At 36.8% G+C, this 18,516-nt stretch overlaps 2 protein-coding genes across 8 annotated transcripts in view; one reads left to right on the forward strand and one right to left on the reverse strand.

The window, feature by feature from the left end:
- The window catches only part of MCPH1 (microcephalin 1), a 330,808-nt gene that overhangs the window by 97,097 nt on the left and 215,195 nt on the right, over nt 1-18,516 (reverse strand). The window lies entirely within an intron of this gene.
- Nucleotides 6,665-18,516, forward strand: part of ANGPT2 (angiopoietin 2) — a 149,970-nt gene continuing 138,118 nt past the window's right edge. For all 3 annotated transcript variants that reach the window (XM_027840321.1, XM_027840320.1, XM_027840319.1), the window contains exon 1: nt 6,665-7,359. In XM_027840321.1, the coding sequence (XP_027696122.1) occupies nt 7,072-7,359 (288 nt within the window). In that variant the 5' untranslated portion in view covers nt 6,665-7,071. The remainder of the gene's footprint in view (nt 7,360-18,516) is intronic.

Here is an 18,516-nt window from a genome sequence, read left to right on the forward strand (position 1 = left end):
GGCCTGGCACTCTATCTACTGCAACACCTATCTGCCAAGGTCATCAGTAGCAACCCATATCTGTACACTCTCCTCTATAGCATCTCCGTGCAGTCAGTTAGCCACTGTTTAAACACCTTCAATGATGGGAAACTCACTATTTATCAAAACAACTCACTCTAGTTTTGGAAAACTCTACAATACACCAGATCAAAAGTTCTATCAACAACAGCCTTGTCATTTCAGAATGACACCTTCCAGAATTGACACCTTCCAGAGTTCAATGCAAATGGTGCTTGGCACTCCTGCTATGAGTGGTGCTTCAGCTTATAGACACTTAAGAGCCTTAGGAAATTTGTTATGACCGTGGGTTGGCTTACCATCTGGAAGATACCTATGTGCACAGAAAGGCTCTGTGATACCCTGGGAGTTTTGATTCCCTAAGGTGTAAAGATTCTCGGACAAGGATATGATGACGAGGATGGGAAAAAAGACTAGATCCGACCATACAGGGGGTCAACTAAAGGAACTGGGGATGTTTATCCTGGAAGAAGAACCTTTAAGGGTTATATAGCAATTGTCTTTATGTACCTGAAAAGCTATCATATGGAAAGAGAGAGATTTGTCCTACTTAGTTTCAAAGGGCAGATCTAGGATGACTGTAGAGCTGTTATACAAATAGATTCAGACATTCTGTTTTTCTTGATACAAGGGAAAAAAAAATCTTCTTAACAATTGGAACTGTCCCAAAGTGCAATGGCTGTTTTAGGAGGTTGGGGTTCCTAGTCACTAAACACTTCAGGCAGAGGATGGATAGCCACTTGTCAATGATGTTATAGAAAGGATTCCTGCTTGGGTATGGATCAAACTAGGTGACCTTTAATATCCTTTTCAACTCTAAAATTCTATCATCTGGGCTCTGTGAAACTCAGAATGACTTATTTCAATTAATACCAATTAATTTTATTTATGATTTAGGCTACCTGGATACATTTTAAACTCTGGGGCTGAGCTGAGTGCATAATTTCCTGATGTTAGGGAGGACCAAGAGACCCCTAGATCTGCACTCTAGTGTGTGCTCTCAGTCAACATTAGTCCACTGGAAAATGATGACTCTACACCAAAATTTACAATGAGAACTCTAGCAGGAAGAGCAGCAACCAGGAAAAAAATGGGTAGGAGTATATCAAAAGGGTTTTAAGATAAAAATAGAGTGGGAAGGAGAATTAAAAATGGGAAGAAACTATTATTATGAACCCCATTCTGACCAAAAAGGAAGAATTATTTGCTAAAGTAGAAATGATGTGAACTTTGCAGGTATTATATTGTTTATGTTAAAGAAGGAGTAGAGATACTGACATAGTCTGGTAGGGACCATAGATTTTGGAAGAGCAAATTTCTAAATTTTTAGACAAAGGATAAAAAGGTTCCAATGGTCTAATATCCTACAGTGAAAGTTGACCCATGAATAATGGGAAACTCATAAGCATGAAACTTTTAATATGCAAGTAGAAGTTGCTGATGAGAAGGAAAAGGAAAAGCCCAAAGAATACAATGTATCGGCCTAGGGACTTCATCACACAGCTAATATTTTTTACGACCGGTATAGAAAATTGAAGCAAGGTTATAACCGAGGATGAACATAAAAGAAAACTATTTTCCCAATGGAATGATTTCTGGAACTATACAACCTAGAATAAAATGAAGTTGGTGATAAATGCTAATGAGAGCAATTAAAAAAAAAGTTCTGTGGGAGACAAGAGGACCAAAGAAGGAATAAGACTACTGTTCATCATGGGTAGGAAAATGATAAGAGTGAAAAAGTTAAACTAGTCATGGCTTATTTTGCTTATATTTTCTATTCCTAGAAGAGTGATCTTTGGACTGGGAAGGAAAGAATAAAAATGGTTACCAGGAGTATAAATCCAAGATATATAAGGAGACAGTAAGATAACATCTAGTTCAAGTAACAAGTCTGTAAGAATTGGCAGATGTGATTCGTTGGCCCCGGTCAGTGGTCTTTGAGAGATCTTTGAAAACAAGAATTGTGCCATGGGACTTGAGATAATCAAATATCCAAATTTTCAAAAAATCAAAGAGGATGGGATCTGTAAAGCATAGGTCAGTGAGCCTGAGTTATATTTCTGAAAAAAAAATTGCAGAACATATTATTAAAAGGATAGTTTGTAACAGCAAAGAAAGGGTAGCAGTGGTCACTAAAATCAACACGATTTCATTAAGAACAGGTCATACTGGTCTAGCTTAATTTCAGTGGTGTGCTGAAGCCAGTTCAAACCAGTTTGGGAGAGCCAATTGCTAAATTTCCAGCGTGAGCCTTTGTACCTTAGAAACAAGGGCTCGATTTATTATTTTTCGAATTGACTTGAGTCTTAAGAAAGTAATAGAGAAAATGATAATAATGCAAGCTAAACTTAAAAATGTATTATGTGTACATTTTTCCCCTAAAGGGCTGGTTGTTAAACATTTACCATGGCAACCTTACCTAATTTCTTTTTTTTTTGACAGTTTTACCAGGCTAGTAGATTAGGCACTTTAGCTATGAGGCAGACATGGTATACTTAGTTTTAGCAAAACATTTAATGAAGTCTTTTATCCTTGACAAAATGGAGAGATATGGGAGTTAGGTAATAATGCGACTGAAATTATTTGACTAGAACCAAAGAACAGTCATTAATGAGCTGATGACAGCTTGGATGGTGAGCTCCAGTGCAAGGTTTTAGGAAAATCTGTTCTTCACCCTGAGTTACTCAGTATTTTTACCAATGATTTGGAAGAAATCATAGAAGTCATTCTCGTCAGTTTTGCTGAGAGAAAGAGCTACAATATTGACAGAATCTAGGTTTTAAAAAAAATCTCAACAGGTCAGAATAATGAATTACATTGAAAAAAGATGAAATTGTATGTAGGTTCCACAAATCACCTTAATAATCACAGTCAGAGGGGATAATGGTTAGAAAATGATTGCTGCAAAAATGATCTGGGGTGTCTTAAATGAACTTCCTGCTCAACATGAGTCAACAGTGTGACGTGGAAACTGAAAAAGCTAATGCTGTTGTGGACAGAATTAAGAGAAACATATGGTCCAGAATGAGGTAGTATGTAATAGTTTGACTAAACTCTGCCTTGATCAGATCACATGAGGAGTAACATGTTCAATTCTGGCAACTACATTTTAAGAAAGATATTGACAAGCTGGAAGAAGACTAGAGAACCACCAAGATGGGAAGAGGAGGAGATTATGCCATATGAGGATCAATAGAGAAGCAACTTGGCACATTCAGTCCAGAGAAGAAAAGATTTACAGGGGCCATGATAACAGTCTCAAGTATCTGAAGGGTTGGATGACCCATTTGTTGAGGTCAGAGATAGGTCCTGTCCAACTCTTAGACTCTGTGATTTACACGATGCAGTGTGGCATAATGGACCAAGTAATGACAAGCTTGGAGTCAGGAATACTGGAGATCAAATCGCACCTTAAACATTGTTGTGTGACCCTGGGCAAGGAATTTAAACTTCTTTGGTTTCAGTTTCTTATCTGTAAAAAGTAGGGGTTGGACTGGAGAACCTCTAAGATCCCATTTGGATCTAAATCTATGACCCTGTGATACAAAATCCTAGTTCTTATATCATTTCACCTTTGATTTCTTGGGGGTGGGTGGAAGGCAGGCAGGGGCGGTAGGGTTCTAATCTGTGATTCCTTTTGTTTACAGGACTCCTGGTGAGGAAACTCTCAACCAATGCAGATCAGCAACTGCTATGCGCTGAAGAATTTTAAAGAATTGAGGCACAGGAGGTTAAGCAATTCATCTAGGGTCATATGATTGAGGATGGGTTCAGGTCTTCTTGAGTCATTCTCCATTGTACCATTTTTCTTCTCTTCTTGATTATTACCCACATTTTAGTAACTTTGTTTTAAAGAGAAGGAGCTGAAACAAAGAGGTAAGGTGCTAAAGGTTCCTTCTTATCCTTGTTTTTAACTCATCCCTTTCTTTTGAGGAATAGCTATTTCTTTAGTGCCCATCAAGTTGGATTTGCCTCTCTAATAGCTAATTAATAACAGGCACAGAGAGAACTTGGTCATGTTCTAACAAATGATAATGGGAAGTGGCAAAATCATAGCTGATTAGATGTGGTATGTGAGAGAAAAACACAATTACGCAAATAGCAAAACTCAAAGCTGTTCAGCAGAGATAGAAAAAAAAAAATTGTTGGGCTAAGCAGCCTGGACTGATTGGGGGACGTCAAGAGGAGTATTTTTTTTGTTCTATAACCTCATCTGCTTCTAACTTTCATCAGCGAGTCACTGAGATAACTTCAGATTCTGTGATAACTGACAGTTTCAAGCTCTACAATCAAGTCTATTGAACATCAAAAAGAGGTCTGGACGATGCATGTTTAGTTTATAAGCCCTCAGAAGCTTCCCTGTATTCATAGGCAGGGTAAGAGAAGAAAACCTGGCTTTGTAGCTATTCCTTTTTTTTTTCTTGCCAATTACAAAGGTAAGAGACTGGTATTGTATTCCCCATATATGCTCCTACACATCTACATATAGTCTAATTTAATATATGTAATATAATAAAACATAAGAAGGCAGTGATAGCACAATGGAAAGAAAACTGGATTTGAAGTCGGAGGACCTGCATTTCAAATCTTTCCTTTGGAGCATAGGACCTGCATGACTTTGAGTAAACCATGTTGTTTCGTTGGGCCTCGATTTCTTCATCTGTAAAAATAAGAAGGTTAGACTAGATGCACTCTGATGTCTCTTTCAGTTCTACATCTATGATACTCTAATCGTATAACAGCATATGTATACATATGTGTGTATGTGTATATATGTGTATATTATGTCTCTGCGTGTATATATACATATATATGTATATGTATACATGTATGTGTATACACATACAAATGAGTAATGATTCTAGTGAACAGCCATGGAAATGCAGAGGAGGGGAACCTGCAGTCTTGAGGCCACATGTGGCCCTCTAGGTCCTCAGCTGCAGCCCTTTGACTGCATCCAAACTTCATAGAACAAATCCCCTTAATAAAAGAATTTGTTCTGTAAAACTTGGACTCAGTCAAAAGGTGGCACCCAAGAACCTAAAAGGTCACATGTGGCCTTGAGGTTGCAGGTTCCCCACCCCTGAGGGCATAATAAGGGGGCAGTGGAATAAAAACCTGACTCTTTGAATTGGGGTCATCAATCCAAATTTAGCCTGAGGGTGACAGTAAGTTGTTTCTATCTGAGCACAGATGAATTATAGATGAATTGAGAATTAATTGAGTTGGTGTTACCTTTAGTTGAAATTTCCTATGGCTGCATTTTCCTCTAACTGCACCTATATCACTACTCAGTAGGATTTAAACATCAAATAATTGGAAGAATCAATTTTTTCTTTTCTCCAGATATAACATGCCCAGAAACAAGCTGAGAGTGAATTCACAGAATGGAAAAGCTCCCCCCACCCCCATTCCCAGTGTTCCCACATTAGTTCCTTGAAAAGTTATCTCAGGAATCTAGGCTCCAAATCTGTTAGTCCTTCAGCTTCTAAACACCCCATATCTAATTAAGATTTAAAAAACAAAACCCCCAAATGTTTATCTTTTACAATGGAATAAATATTTTAGTCTTACGGACTCTGAACAGACTTACTGACTTTCAAAGTTTTGGAGACAGAAGGAATCTTTTTTATTTTTTGTTTTTTTTTAATCTGTAGCTCTAGCCTAGCACAGTGTATGGCACAAAGTAAGCACTTAAATTACTGATTTTAGAGGTCTTTTTGTCCAACTCTCTTATTTTTTAGCTAAAGAAAAACGAAGTTCAGGAGAAGGGGAATAATTTGCCCAAGATCATACAACTAGTTAGTGACAGGGGAGCTGCTCGGACCTGGCATATCCCAAATAACACAGAGTTGTGGGTGGTATGTGTGTTTTTAAAATAATTACCGCTATGTTCAAGTGGCAAGTTTGGTCTTTTACCCCTACAAATGATATGATTTCTAACCTATATGTATGTTACATAAAAATATATATACACACACAGTATATTGAAATTCAATAAGGAGTCTTCAAGTTTACTTTGAATATTTAAAATATAATTTTGTTAAAAAACAAACAACAAATCTTTTCAGGGCCAACCCACTGACCTATCTAAATTGATTTACTAAAATGATCCAATCCTTCAACAGTATTTTTACATTAAAATTCAGTATATTTAGGCAAAACACTCATGGTTCAGAATTCACATAACTTGCCAATTTGTTTTCCCTATGAAAGAGTGGGCCTTTTAGAGTTTACATTAGCAAAACTTCTTCCATATAGTAGTTAACATAAACCAAAGATCCTGATATATTTGTAGCTTTTTACTTAAAAGAGGAAACAGGAATTTTCATTGTATTTCAAAATGAAAAACTCAAAACATTTCAGAAGACTAACATTATTACACCAGTTTCAGGCAAAAGGGCTGTGGTGCTCAGTTTAGGAAATACTTTGTTAGGGTGGTGCTTATAAAATGCCCAGGGGTCCTGTAATTGATCAATTTTTCCCAGAGGTTTTCTCTCCCATACTGTATTGGCTGGACAGCAGTAGGCTCTGATTTTCCTGTTGCCTTGTGAGTGACCCCCCTACAGGAAGATAACGGAGAAGCCAAGAGGGAGGAGCAGTTAAGCTACACATGTCTGGCTGCTCTTATCAACTTATCATATAAGGAAAGGAAAGTGATTGATTCAGATACCGACACTGTAGAATTTGCTTTAAAGAGAAACAGAAGAAACACCAAAGCTTACTTGTAAAGTTAAGCCAGAACACACAATTGGGGTAGGACTGTTCTTCCTGCTGGCATCTCACCGTTTACTGGACGACAGGAAAGAAAGCAGCATTTTGTTTTGTTTTACTTTTAAATCAAATTTGCTAGTAGAAAAGGTGGGTGGGGGCAGGAACCTATTGACTGTCAAAAGTGTACTTTACACACGACAGCATAGCACGGCATTTCAGAAGACAAATGAATGATCTGGACTCTTAAGTGCACTGAAGTTTGCTAAGTTGGCTGCATTTTCTTTGAACGAAAGTATGTGGCTGATTGTTTTCTTTACTTTGAGCTATGATCTTGTCTTGGCATCAGCCTACAACAACTTTCGGAAAAGCCTGGACACCATAGGGAAGAAGCAGTATCAGGTTCAGCATGGATCATGCAGTTATACCTTCCTATTGCCAGAGATGGACAACTGCCGCTCTACTTCTAGCTCCTATGTGTCTAATGCAGTGCAGAGGGATGCCCCGTTGGATTATGATGACTCTGTGCAGAGACTGCAAGTACTTGAAAACATCATGGAAAATAACACTCAGTGGCTCATGAAGGTAGGAAAATTTCGTTTATATGGTTGCATGAAAAACTGAGGTTCTGTTTTCACTTCTTGCTCTAATAAACAAAGCAAGCTTCACAAAAGATAGTTTTTTGAACTACCACTTATTTTCTATATCTCATTGCATAACCTCATCTAGGCTTGCATGAAAAGGGTATCACAATGAAAAATGAGCAAATTTACCGTGTGTGTGTGTGAGAGAGAGAGATGGAGTAAGGGGGAGGGAGGATAAGTATACTTCTCTGCAAAACAACTAGGCTGTTTTGTTTGTACAAGTAATTTAAACTTAGTAACACCAATTACTAACATAACTGGCTGCAGGCATGTGAGGGAAGTGGTAAGCAGCACAACAGCGCCAGGACAAGGAAAAAACGTGCTAATCACGATAATTACTGATAAATAGCGGATGGTGGCAATGTTACCTTCTGGAGTAAGTGCTTTACCAATTTCCTGAATTTATTTACTGAAACCAATTATAGCTTTTTGTAAAACGAGAGGAAATTAACTTAAATAGACCTTATGTTTTTCAGAAACTTAGAGTTGTAGTCAAGGGGTTTGTCATTTGCAAACCGTTTGTACTAAGTTTTTGCTAAGTGTTCTTTCTGAAGGGATTCAGTATTGCCATTTCTCTTAGAACCCAGTAATCTGGTTTAAAAATATATCCACATGTGATTGCTGTTAGTTTTAGCAAGGATGAATTTATGCCATGTTAAGATCTGCTGCCTTTTACTCACTATTCTTGTTCTTATTCTCACTCTTTCCATTGTACCACAAACTCTGTAAGAAATGTATAATTAAAGAGGTATTCTGAAAGCTAAGTTGTTCTTCAAGAAGCAACTGTTTCCTCAAGCATGCAAATTTTATCTCACAAATAAGAAAACCAAAGACTTCTTAAGTTCCTTTTTACTGGGAAAAAGAAAAAATGATGCATTCATTATAATACTCTTAATAAAATAATAAATAATTATCCATGTCTGGTGGAAACGATTAATGTCAAAATTTGTAGAGACATATTTATAATTATACAAATGACTGAGGTAACAGTCAGTTCTCTACCAAAGTTTCACCCAGGAAAACATCACAAAGTATTTTCTCCATCTAGAATAGAAGTCTTTAATTTCCTTTCCAGCTGTCTGTTAGCAGCACATCCCATTTTAATCTTATAACAGATCTCTGCCTGGCTTTTTATCCAATGCTGTGAATCCACTTAAAATTAGGGAAACCACCAGAAGGCACTGAAGGTAGGAGCCAATCATCACATGAATAAGTCCCCTCACCGTTACTCCTCAGTGGAGCTAGTTCTTGGTTCGGTGTTTAACTAATTCAAAACTTCTAAGAAATAATGGCAACAATACCTCACTCAAACTTTAACAGAACTCCCACAATGATGATACCTGGAAAAGACCCACATCTGCTGCATGTGTTTTCTGCTAAAGGTTTATTCTTTCTTATCTTTAAAACCCTTTACCCTCTGAATATGTACAAATAGCTCAGCTAAGTTTGGGAGGTATTCAGCAATACGAGCTCACATAGTTGAAAGTCCTAAATATCTACTGACACTAACTTCCTATTTCCTTCTTTCCATTGTTATGTTCACACTTAATAATCTACTCATTTTAACTGTGACATGGTTAAAGGCCAATGCTAACAGAACCTCAGTGAGGGATGAAAGAAATAGAGTAGTAAACACTTCCATCTATCCAGCTAGTAAGTCATTTCCTAAATAAACAGTCAGGGGACATAAAAGACTGTTTTACCAAATACAAAACAGTTTAATTGTATTTGCTATAATTAAGGCCACCTTCAGGTAAACTTGAAATCTAATAATTCTTTCGCAGCCAAAATGCCCCTTTTCCTACAAGACTGAGAATGTTTAAATGAAGGAAAAAGTTAAGCAACCCTATTCCAGGAGTTGCTTAACCTCGAACCTATTCTAGGTTCCAGAAATCAGAGTTTATGGGGCAACCAGTCAAAATACATCTTTACTCATGAATATAATTATCAAATATTTGAACAGCAATACAATAGTGCTCCAGAATGCAGCCTTTAGCTATCCAGCTAAAATATCACCTAGAGCGACTTAATATTGACTTTTCATCTCCTTAACACCTGCTCTGATCAACCCTATCTCATAAGACCTAGAAAGTGCACCTGAAAAATTCACTGGTATTGTTATTTACACCTGGATGGCAAACAGAAGCAAAGGAACAAATAAAAAAACCATGCAATATGTGAGTATGTGGAACCTTTCCTAGTTGTGTGTTCCTTCTCTGGGTTCTGGCACCTGTGATAATAGAAACTACTTTGCTTAAAAATGAAAAAAAAAAAAATAAATTGAATAGAGTGTCAGATGAGCCCCATGACCACATGGTTTATAAAACACTGAAATTTCTTTTGACAGATTTTCACAGCTGGGGGGGGGGGGAAGGGTTCCTTACATTTACATTTCTTTTAGAAATCCACTCCTTCCATACACCCTGCCTCAGCCCTCCAAAAAAAAAAGTTTTAAGAACTATCAGAAAGTCAAACAGACCATGCATCTGATTAATTTTTCCAAAGTGAAAGAATATCATTTAAGCCCCTAAGTGATGAGCATCTTGTTAAGGAATTTAGTTCAAGGAAACTTTTGCATATTAGAAAACAATCCCTAAACTATCTTCTTAATTTATCAGTCAAAGGAATCATACTTCTGAAAGAGCACTGAGGTATGTGCTAAGGTACATAAATGGAGAGACATGGGAGAAATATTCTATATCTGCTTAGTGAAAGAACAATGGGGAAAAAAAGGTAACTTCACTTACTACACAAAATATCACGTGGAAATGTTAAAAATTTAAGAAAAGATAATGATAATCTCTCTTGCACAGTTCCTCATATCATGTAAAACACTTTACAAAGCCACTTTTCTAAAACTTGACAGATAATCTGGTAATAGAGATTGTGTTAACAAACACTGTGCTAATACTTGTATCTTTTTTAATTGGGGCTTGGAGGGAAGGGGAAACAAACGCAAAATATAGAAGAGCTAAGTCATTCCTTAAGACTGTAGGATGTTTCTCATGCTACAAAAATTTGCCTGGATGACTACCTTTTCAAATAGATATTAAAAAAAGTCTGCAAATTAAATCTTAATTTTTTCATTGTAGTTACTTAAATATAATTATTTTCCATCCCACTAGAAGAGACTCTGGATTATATTAAGTTGTATTGACAAAATAGCTTTCTTTATGAAGTAATGGACATTCAATATACTGTGCATAGCTTTTGTTTACACAGCTATTTACCACCAATGGAAATACTCTGACCATAGTAGCCATGCAGTTAAAAAAAAAATATCCAACAATTCAGAAGCAAAATGATTGTTTAAAGATGGGAGTTGAATTTAGGGAGCTGAGAGATAAATCTTTTCTCCCTGTGTTTTGTAGAAAACTTTGGCCCAGATATGAACTTTATTTTTTAACAAATATAGTTGGAAACCAATGCTTAGCCATATATCCAGAAAAACAAAACTTGGTTTTCTTTCAGATACTCCTAGCCAAGCTATGTTGGTCTGTTTGGTTTAGGTTTCTGCCATTGGCCTTGGTTAATACCTAGTGGTTCATTAAAAAAAAAAAAGAAAAAATACCATAATACACAGAGCCAACAACTCATTGCTATACACACAGAAAGACAATTCTTTCTGAGATTCCACAGGTTGTCCTCTGAAGCATGAAATTAATTATACTCAATATTCAAAAGAAATGTTGTGCATTCATATAAACAAAGTCATTACAAATTTGAGAAGCCTTTAAATTATAGGTATATCATTTTTTTCTAGGTAAGAACAATATTATTAAAGTTTAGCTTTTTTTTTTAAGTTATCAGAAATTGCAGTTTTAAGTTCCCATAGGAACAAGTACCATGACTTCTTAATTTGTGCTTTTCACACAGAAGCTTAACTCTTTGGGCTGCCAGATACCTCATATTTGTGTGTGTTTGGGATCATGGGATTAAACAATATTTCTTTGCCTGGAACTGCTTCACTTTACCATAAAGAATAACTGTCATGAACCCGAGCTAGGAAACAGGCATGTGTGCATAGTTCACATATAGGACAAACACTTCATGTCCTATACAATCTTCCTATTGAAATCTGTTGTCCACAATCGTGAATAGGTTATGTTTTAAGAGTTGGCTCACTAGACATAGAAAAAATATTGTTTTCCCAGAGATGATATTATAATGGTAGATTCTTAGGCTAACCCCACAAAGCCTAGTTGACTTGTAACATGGATGAAAAGATGTACATTAAAAATGAAAAATAATACTGTTTCAATAATAATAAAGTCAATAGGTAGAAGAAATACTGGCTCTAGTCAGAGGACTTGGATTTAAATACCTTTACTGATGTTTGCTATTTGCACTATCTGGGCCCAGTTACTTCACCCCACTAGGCCTCAGTTTCCTGACCTACTAAACAAAAGCCTGGACTGGATGACCACTGAAGTTCCTTTCCACTCTATATTTATGATATTACGAACAAATTCAAATAGGAAATAATATTTTCTTTTTTCCACCAATACAGAAAGACTTCAAATATATTCTTGCCCATCAGGTACTTTTCGGAATCTGACCTAAATATACAGAGACTCAGCACAAGTAGGCTGGCCACTAAATGATAAATTTTTTGGCTGTGGTAACTCATAAAACAAAGAAAAATACAAAATGTTTTTTGTCCTGTGTTACTTCCTTGTACTTCTGCAGTACTAGTGGTAGAGGGTTCTAAGAATCACTCATATTTTTAGATTATCTATAAACATTGCCTTGGGGCAGCGAGGTGGCACAGTAGATGGAGCGCTGGGCCTGGAGTTAGGAAGATTCATCATCTTCCTGACTTCAAATATGGCATCAGACATTTACTAGCCATATGACCTGGATAAGTCATTTAACCCTGTCTGCCTCAGTTTCCTCACCTGTCAAATGAGCTGGAGAAGAAAATGGTAAATCACTACAGTATTTTTGCCAAGAAAACCCCAAATGGTGTCACAAAGAGTCAGACATGACTGAAATGACTGAACAACAACAAACATTAGCTTATATTAAACACTGGTACTTGCAGGAAATCTATTTTTATTAGAGGTGGAATGTGACTTTTGTGGATGTTTCAAATGGTTCTTTTAAACAACTTTTAGATACTTTAGAGATTGAAAGCACTGGTTCTTACGCCTAGTTTCACTTAAAAAATTATAGCTTTATCTATCCCTTGAAATAAGAATACTATTAGTGCTGGTTTTAATCTTGTTTTATTTATGATTAAGTTATTTTTAGGCTCCTAAATGGAGTGCAGGTGGGCAGGGATTGCTTGATTTTAGTGAGATGACTGGAGAAAAGTTGGAAAAGGGAATGGAAAGAGTAATGAGACTAAAAGATTGTGCATACATGTGAGAAACAGATTACTTGAAGCAGAATTAAAAAGGGAAGAAAAAGAGAACATAGTATGTACACAATTCCTCGATAAGGAAGGTGAAATTGGATCAGAGTTCCTCTACCCATCCACCAGGTGGTGCTACTGACACAAGACAGTTCTGGGCATGGGGGATAATCGGTACAGAAGGAAGGAAAGGAGGGGAGGGAAGAACTGTAAGTAAGAGTGGAACATAAGCAAACATTTCTATATATGAAATGTTCCTAAGTTCATATCTTTCTCACAGCATATATTGTTTAATGATAACATAATAAGCTGTATCTTCTTAACTTTTGGGAAAAAAAAGCTAGTACTTAGATATTTCATGTTTTAATCTCACTGTTCCCACCCAACTGAGGGAATAAATTCATCAATTTTAAGGACCATATACAAATACTCTCCCCATTACTAGAACCAACAAACTAATTATACTCATGGGCTTATCTATTTCAAGAGGCAAGCCCTTTCTACTGGGTTGGCTTGAAATTGATGACCCAATCGATGTTGTATGGTTGAATGATTTCAAAGTGCCAGAATTAAACCCTTTGTTCTTCTAGGTCTTGGCCTTAAAGAGTGACCACAGCATGTGTGTGCATCACTATTTTTTTCTGTTGGACCTGAGAAAGGACAATAGGCACCGATACCATGAGACACTTCCAACTCAATAATAGATTATATACATGTAAAACATAATAACTACTATCACCATAATTCTATGAATCCTCCTATCTTCCAAATACAGCAAAATTAATTGATGCCAGGTTTATCAGTATTTTCAGAAAGAGTAACACTTCACTAATCTGGAGTTTGAATAGTTTGCATGAATGAATGTTGCTGAATTGGAGACTACACATTTAGCAACCTCAGCTATCCAGGACACAGCTGAGAAACAGGAAGGAAGTGAAAAAGAATTCTAAGCATGATTTTGTACAACGTAAAGGATATTGCTGTATCCATCCATCAAAGCTCATAAACTTTACTCATAACCCTTAATCCTTACACTGTCACCTGGATATTGTTTAAAAATCTTTTTTCACTAATTGGCTTTGGTTTCTGTTTCTGAGCTAATAATACATTATTTGCTTTCACAGAATCTATATGCCTGGCCTTCTTGATAGATAGTATACAACATCCTATGTCCTATGTCTGTGCACTTTCATAGGCTCTCCACCATGCCTAAAATGCACTGCCTCCTCACCCTTATCACTCAGAATTTCTAGCTTCCTTCAAAGCTCAGCTCAAAGTAATCTCCTAGAGTAGGTTTTACGTGACTCCCTAGGTTATTAGTGTTCTCCTCATTATTTTTGTTATATTCTGTGGAAGAAGAAAAGGCTACTGTTTATTATGTTAGGATGACTTCCATAGAAATTGGTTACACACACACACACACACACACACACACACACACACACACACACACACAAGCTTTTTGGGGAGGCAATCAGGGTTAAGTGACTTGCCCAACACAGCTACTGTCAAGTATCTGAGGTCGGATTTGAACTCAGGTCCTCCTGACTCCAAAGCCAGAGCTTTATTCACTGTGCCACCTAGCTGCCCCACACTAAATATATTTGTGATGTCAGTTTAGATATTATGACAGAAATCTCATGGATTTAATATGGATGATAGTCAATGACAATCTGCTGCAATGCCTAGGTATAAAAAAATTAATTTAAAATATTGTGGTACTTATTTACCAGTTTTAGTTTGAGTATAAACATTTCATTAAACTCTAATGGTTAGAGCAATGGAAAAATATATACTTATGGTTCACAAATATATACAAACAGAGATCACTTCTATTGCATATTTTTAATAACCCAAACCTGCTTCACTTGATTTGAAAATATATTAGAAACCAGAAAGTAGCCAGTTTGCTTCCCTTAAATATTAAGTATTTTCTTCTAAAATGTAGACTTTTAAAAATGACCTACATTTTAAGAAGATTTAACTTAAGCTAAATTAAAGCAATTAATTGGTATCCATATGAAATAGGCCAAATGATGTCTTTCTAGACATTATGCCTAGAGGCTAGCTTCCGGGAATAGGAAGGTGATAATTCCTTGGCACTTTGCTCTTGTCATCTGTAGTACTGTGTTAAGTTTTTGGAGCTACAAATTTAAAATGACATTGATAAACTGGGGAGTCTCCAGTGGAGGGCAACCAGGATGATGAAAGGCCTTGAATCCAACTCATGTGAAAATTAGTTGAAAGACATGTGGGTGTTTAGCATGGAGAGCAAAAGACTTGGGGAATTTAATAGCTGTTTCCAGTATCTGAAGGGTTGTTCTGTGGAAGAAGAATTAGACGACTTCTTTTTGGCCCCAGAGGGTAGAATGAGGAGTAATAGATGGAATTTGCAAAGAGACACATTTAGTTCTGATGTCAGGAAAAACTGCATAACAATTTGAGATGCCCCAAAATAGAATGAGCTTAGTTAAGAGGTGCTGGGTTCCAAGAAGAGGTTTTCCTTGGGTTTTCAAGCAGAGGCTCGTTGAGTATTTACAGTAAGGATTCCTTTTGTTTATGGGGTGGGCTAGATGGCCACTGAGGTACCTTTAAACTCTCAAATTCTGTAATTCATCATATACTTTTTATTGAGAAGAAATACAATTATATGTTTTTCCTAAGTTATTCTTAAGTTATAATATAATTGGAGATAGTACAGTGCCTTGGAAATGAAAGATGGCTCAATAAATATTTATTTGGTGAATGAATGAATGAAATACAACCATAGAATCAACTAAGCAAATGACACTCCATAGTAAGAGTATATGACTTTTGAAAAGTATTTAATTTTTAAAAGAACTTTGTATAAATTATTTTATCTCCAAAATAAATATATTATGGACACATAGATTAGATAGGTATTCTTTTTCTCCCACAATATATTTTATATCTAACATAATATAATTAGCATTTTGTGATTCTTCTATCTCTAAAAAGAAAATTAAGAATGTCTTCTTTGTGGTGGTGGTGACAGTTGTCCTTCATTCTTTTTTTTTTTTGGCTAGGCAGTGGGGTTAAGTGACTTGACCAGGGTCACACAGCTAGTAAATGTTATGTGTCTGAGGCCAGATTTGAACTCAGGTCCTCCTGAATCCAGGGCCAGTGCTCTATCCACTGCACCACCTAGCTGTCCCCTGTCCTTCATTCTTAAAGAGGACTAAAGTGGCTTCACTATGTTGGAATCAATGTATAGTGTGTCTAACTATGGCTGATCAGACCAATACAAGCTCAGAATGCTCTGCCACAGGTCAGGCACAAATAGTACATGTGAACATTTGAAGTGGAGATGTCTCTAAATTTGTGTATCTCAAGTTTTTTTTTTTTTTGAGCTACTGCAATTCTGCCTTGCTCGTACAACGCAAAGCCTTCTTTGACACAGGCACACCATGCTGGGCAGTCTTTTGCCAGAGTCTCCATGTCATGCAAGTCACACTGGTTTTCAGGTAGATGACCATCTTCCAGGTGAAGGATTAGCTTATTAAGGAAGACTCTTGCAAGAATCTTGCCAGCAATGACTAAGAGAGAGACTCCCCTGTGATTATCATAGGACCACCTATTTCCCTTTCCGTTACAGAGATGGATAATGGAGGCATCCTGAGGATAACCTCCTCTTGCCCTATAACCTGGAAAATTTCAGTCAGCTTTTGTATGAGCAGTGGACTCCCTGCTTCGTAAATCTCAGCTAGAATAGAATCATTACCAAGTGCTTTGCCACAAGAGAAGAAGCATTCAAAATCTCTTCTTCAGTTGGAAATTTGGCTGACGAGGGATTGACTTCAACCTGAGGTAAAAGGTCAATGGCTTTGGCATTGATTGATGATAGTCTGTTGAGAATACTATGGAAGTGTTCAGCCCATCTCTCCATGATGAGGTCCTTATTACTTAATCATCAATGTAGCTTTATCAGTACTGTGTAGTTAAGATGCATAGGTCTTTAGCCCACAAATATCCCTCATGGCATTATAAAAGTGCTATGGATTGTTACTATCAGCATAAAACTGAATTTCATCTTCCTTCTTACTAAGCCATTTGCATTTAAGCTTTGCTTGTACTTTTTTTTTAAAGAATGTTTTTATTTAATTTTTCTCAACTACATATAAAAACAATTTAATAGTGTATTTTTCTAATTTCATTTAAAAGTTTTTGAGTTATAATTTTTTTCTATCTCTCTTTCCCCTCCCCCCAAATAGTACACAATTCGATATAGATTATATATTTATAATCACATAAATCATATTTCTCTATTAGTCATGTTGTGAAAGAAAAAATAGACTCAAAGGGACAAAAACATACAAAAAAAATAAAGAAAGTGAAAATAGTATGCTTTGATCTTCATTGAGACTCCATCAGTTCTTTCTCTGGATGTGGACTACATTTTCCATGATGAGCCTTTTGGAATTGTCTTAGATCATCTTATTACTGAGAAGAGCTAAGTCATTCATAGTTGATCACTGTACAACATTGCTGTTACTGTTGCACTTTACTTTTGATGGAGATAAATGCGACCTTCTTAGAGGCAGATGAACTATCCTGCTGGTAAACCCTGTGGAGTTGTTTTTCATTTAGCAGCTTTTGAATTTCTCCATCATTTTTGTCAAACCAGTCTTGATGTTTATGAGTGTTCTTACCCAGATGAATAAATGCAGTGCTGTATACCAAATCTCTGAAAGTTGCCTACTCCTTTTCTGTTCCACTGTTATCAACCCTGTGTTGGCTCAGCTTTGCCTCCAACTTAGAAACAAACTGTTCCACTCAGAGAAGTGTTCTCATCTGTTGACCTTAAGTCTTTTGGTAGTCATCTTGCCTTGGGGCCACTGCTTTTATTGAATGCGAATATTTAGCTTAGAGAGGAAGTCTATGATCAGTCCAGCGTTCTGTACCATACATCGCCTTTGTCACTCTCATATCTTGTCCGTCTCTTCTCCTTGCAATGATATAGTCTATTAAATGCCACAGTTTGTTTCGAGGGTACATCCACAAAGTTTTATTGTGTTTAGGTAAATGAAAGATAGTGTTGGTGATGAGAAGGTCATGAGATGCAGAAATCATCAGTAGTAAGTGATCACTGTTGTTGCTGTTTCCAACTGTATTTCTCCCAAAGACTCCCTACAATGTCTGGTAGTCTATGCCTACTCTTGCATTAGAGTCACCTAGAATGATAAGCTTGTCCTCTTTTGACACATGATGACGGTCTCCAGGTCTTCATAAAATTTGTCTTTGACCCCATCAGGGTTTGTCATGGTAGGAACATACACACTGATGATGGTGGCTTGGTGCTTTCCTGCAAGTGGTAACTGCATTGTTATGAAGCTGTCGTTCACTCCTTTTGGTAGGCATAAAAGCTTGTTGACTAGATTAGTTTTGATTGCAAAACCTATACCAGCATCACTGCACTCCCTTCACTGCAGCTGCTCCAGGAGAACATGTATCCAGTTCCACCTTTGGTAAGCTGGCCTTCATTTGTCAGCCTTGTTTCACTCAAGCTGCTATTTGGATGTATACCTGCTGAGTTCTCTCACAACAAGAGCTATTCGTCTTTCAGGTCTACTGGATTTCATGTTGTCCACAAGCGTGCACACATTCCACGTACTGATGGTGAGTGGAATCATCTTTGAAGAAGTTTTTATACATTTATTTTTTGTGTTTCAACAACATGGTGGGATCCCTGCCTACTATGGTAAACAGGCTAGCCTTGGGTAA

Source organism: Vombatus ursinus, unplaced genomic scaffold, assembly GCF_900497805.2.
Source record: "Vombatus ursinus unplaced genomic scaffold, bare-nosed wombat genome assembly UNPS02014841.1, whole genome shotgun sequence".
NCBI lineage: Eukaryota > Metazoa > Chordata > Mammalia > Diprotodontia > Vombatidae > Vombatus > Vombatus ursinus.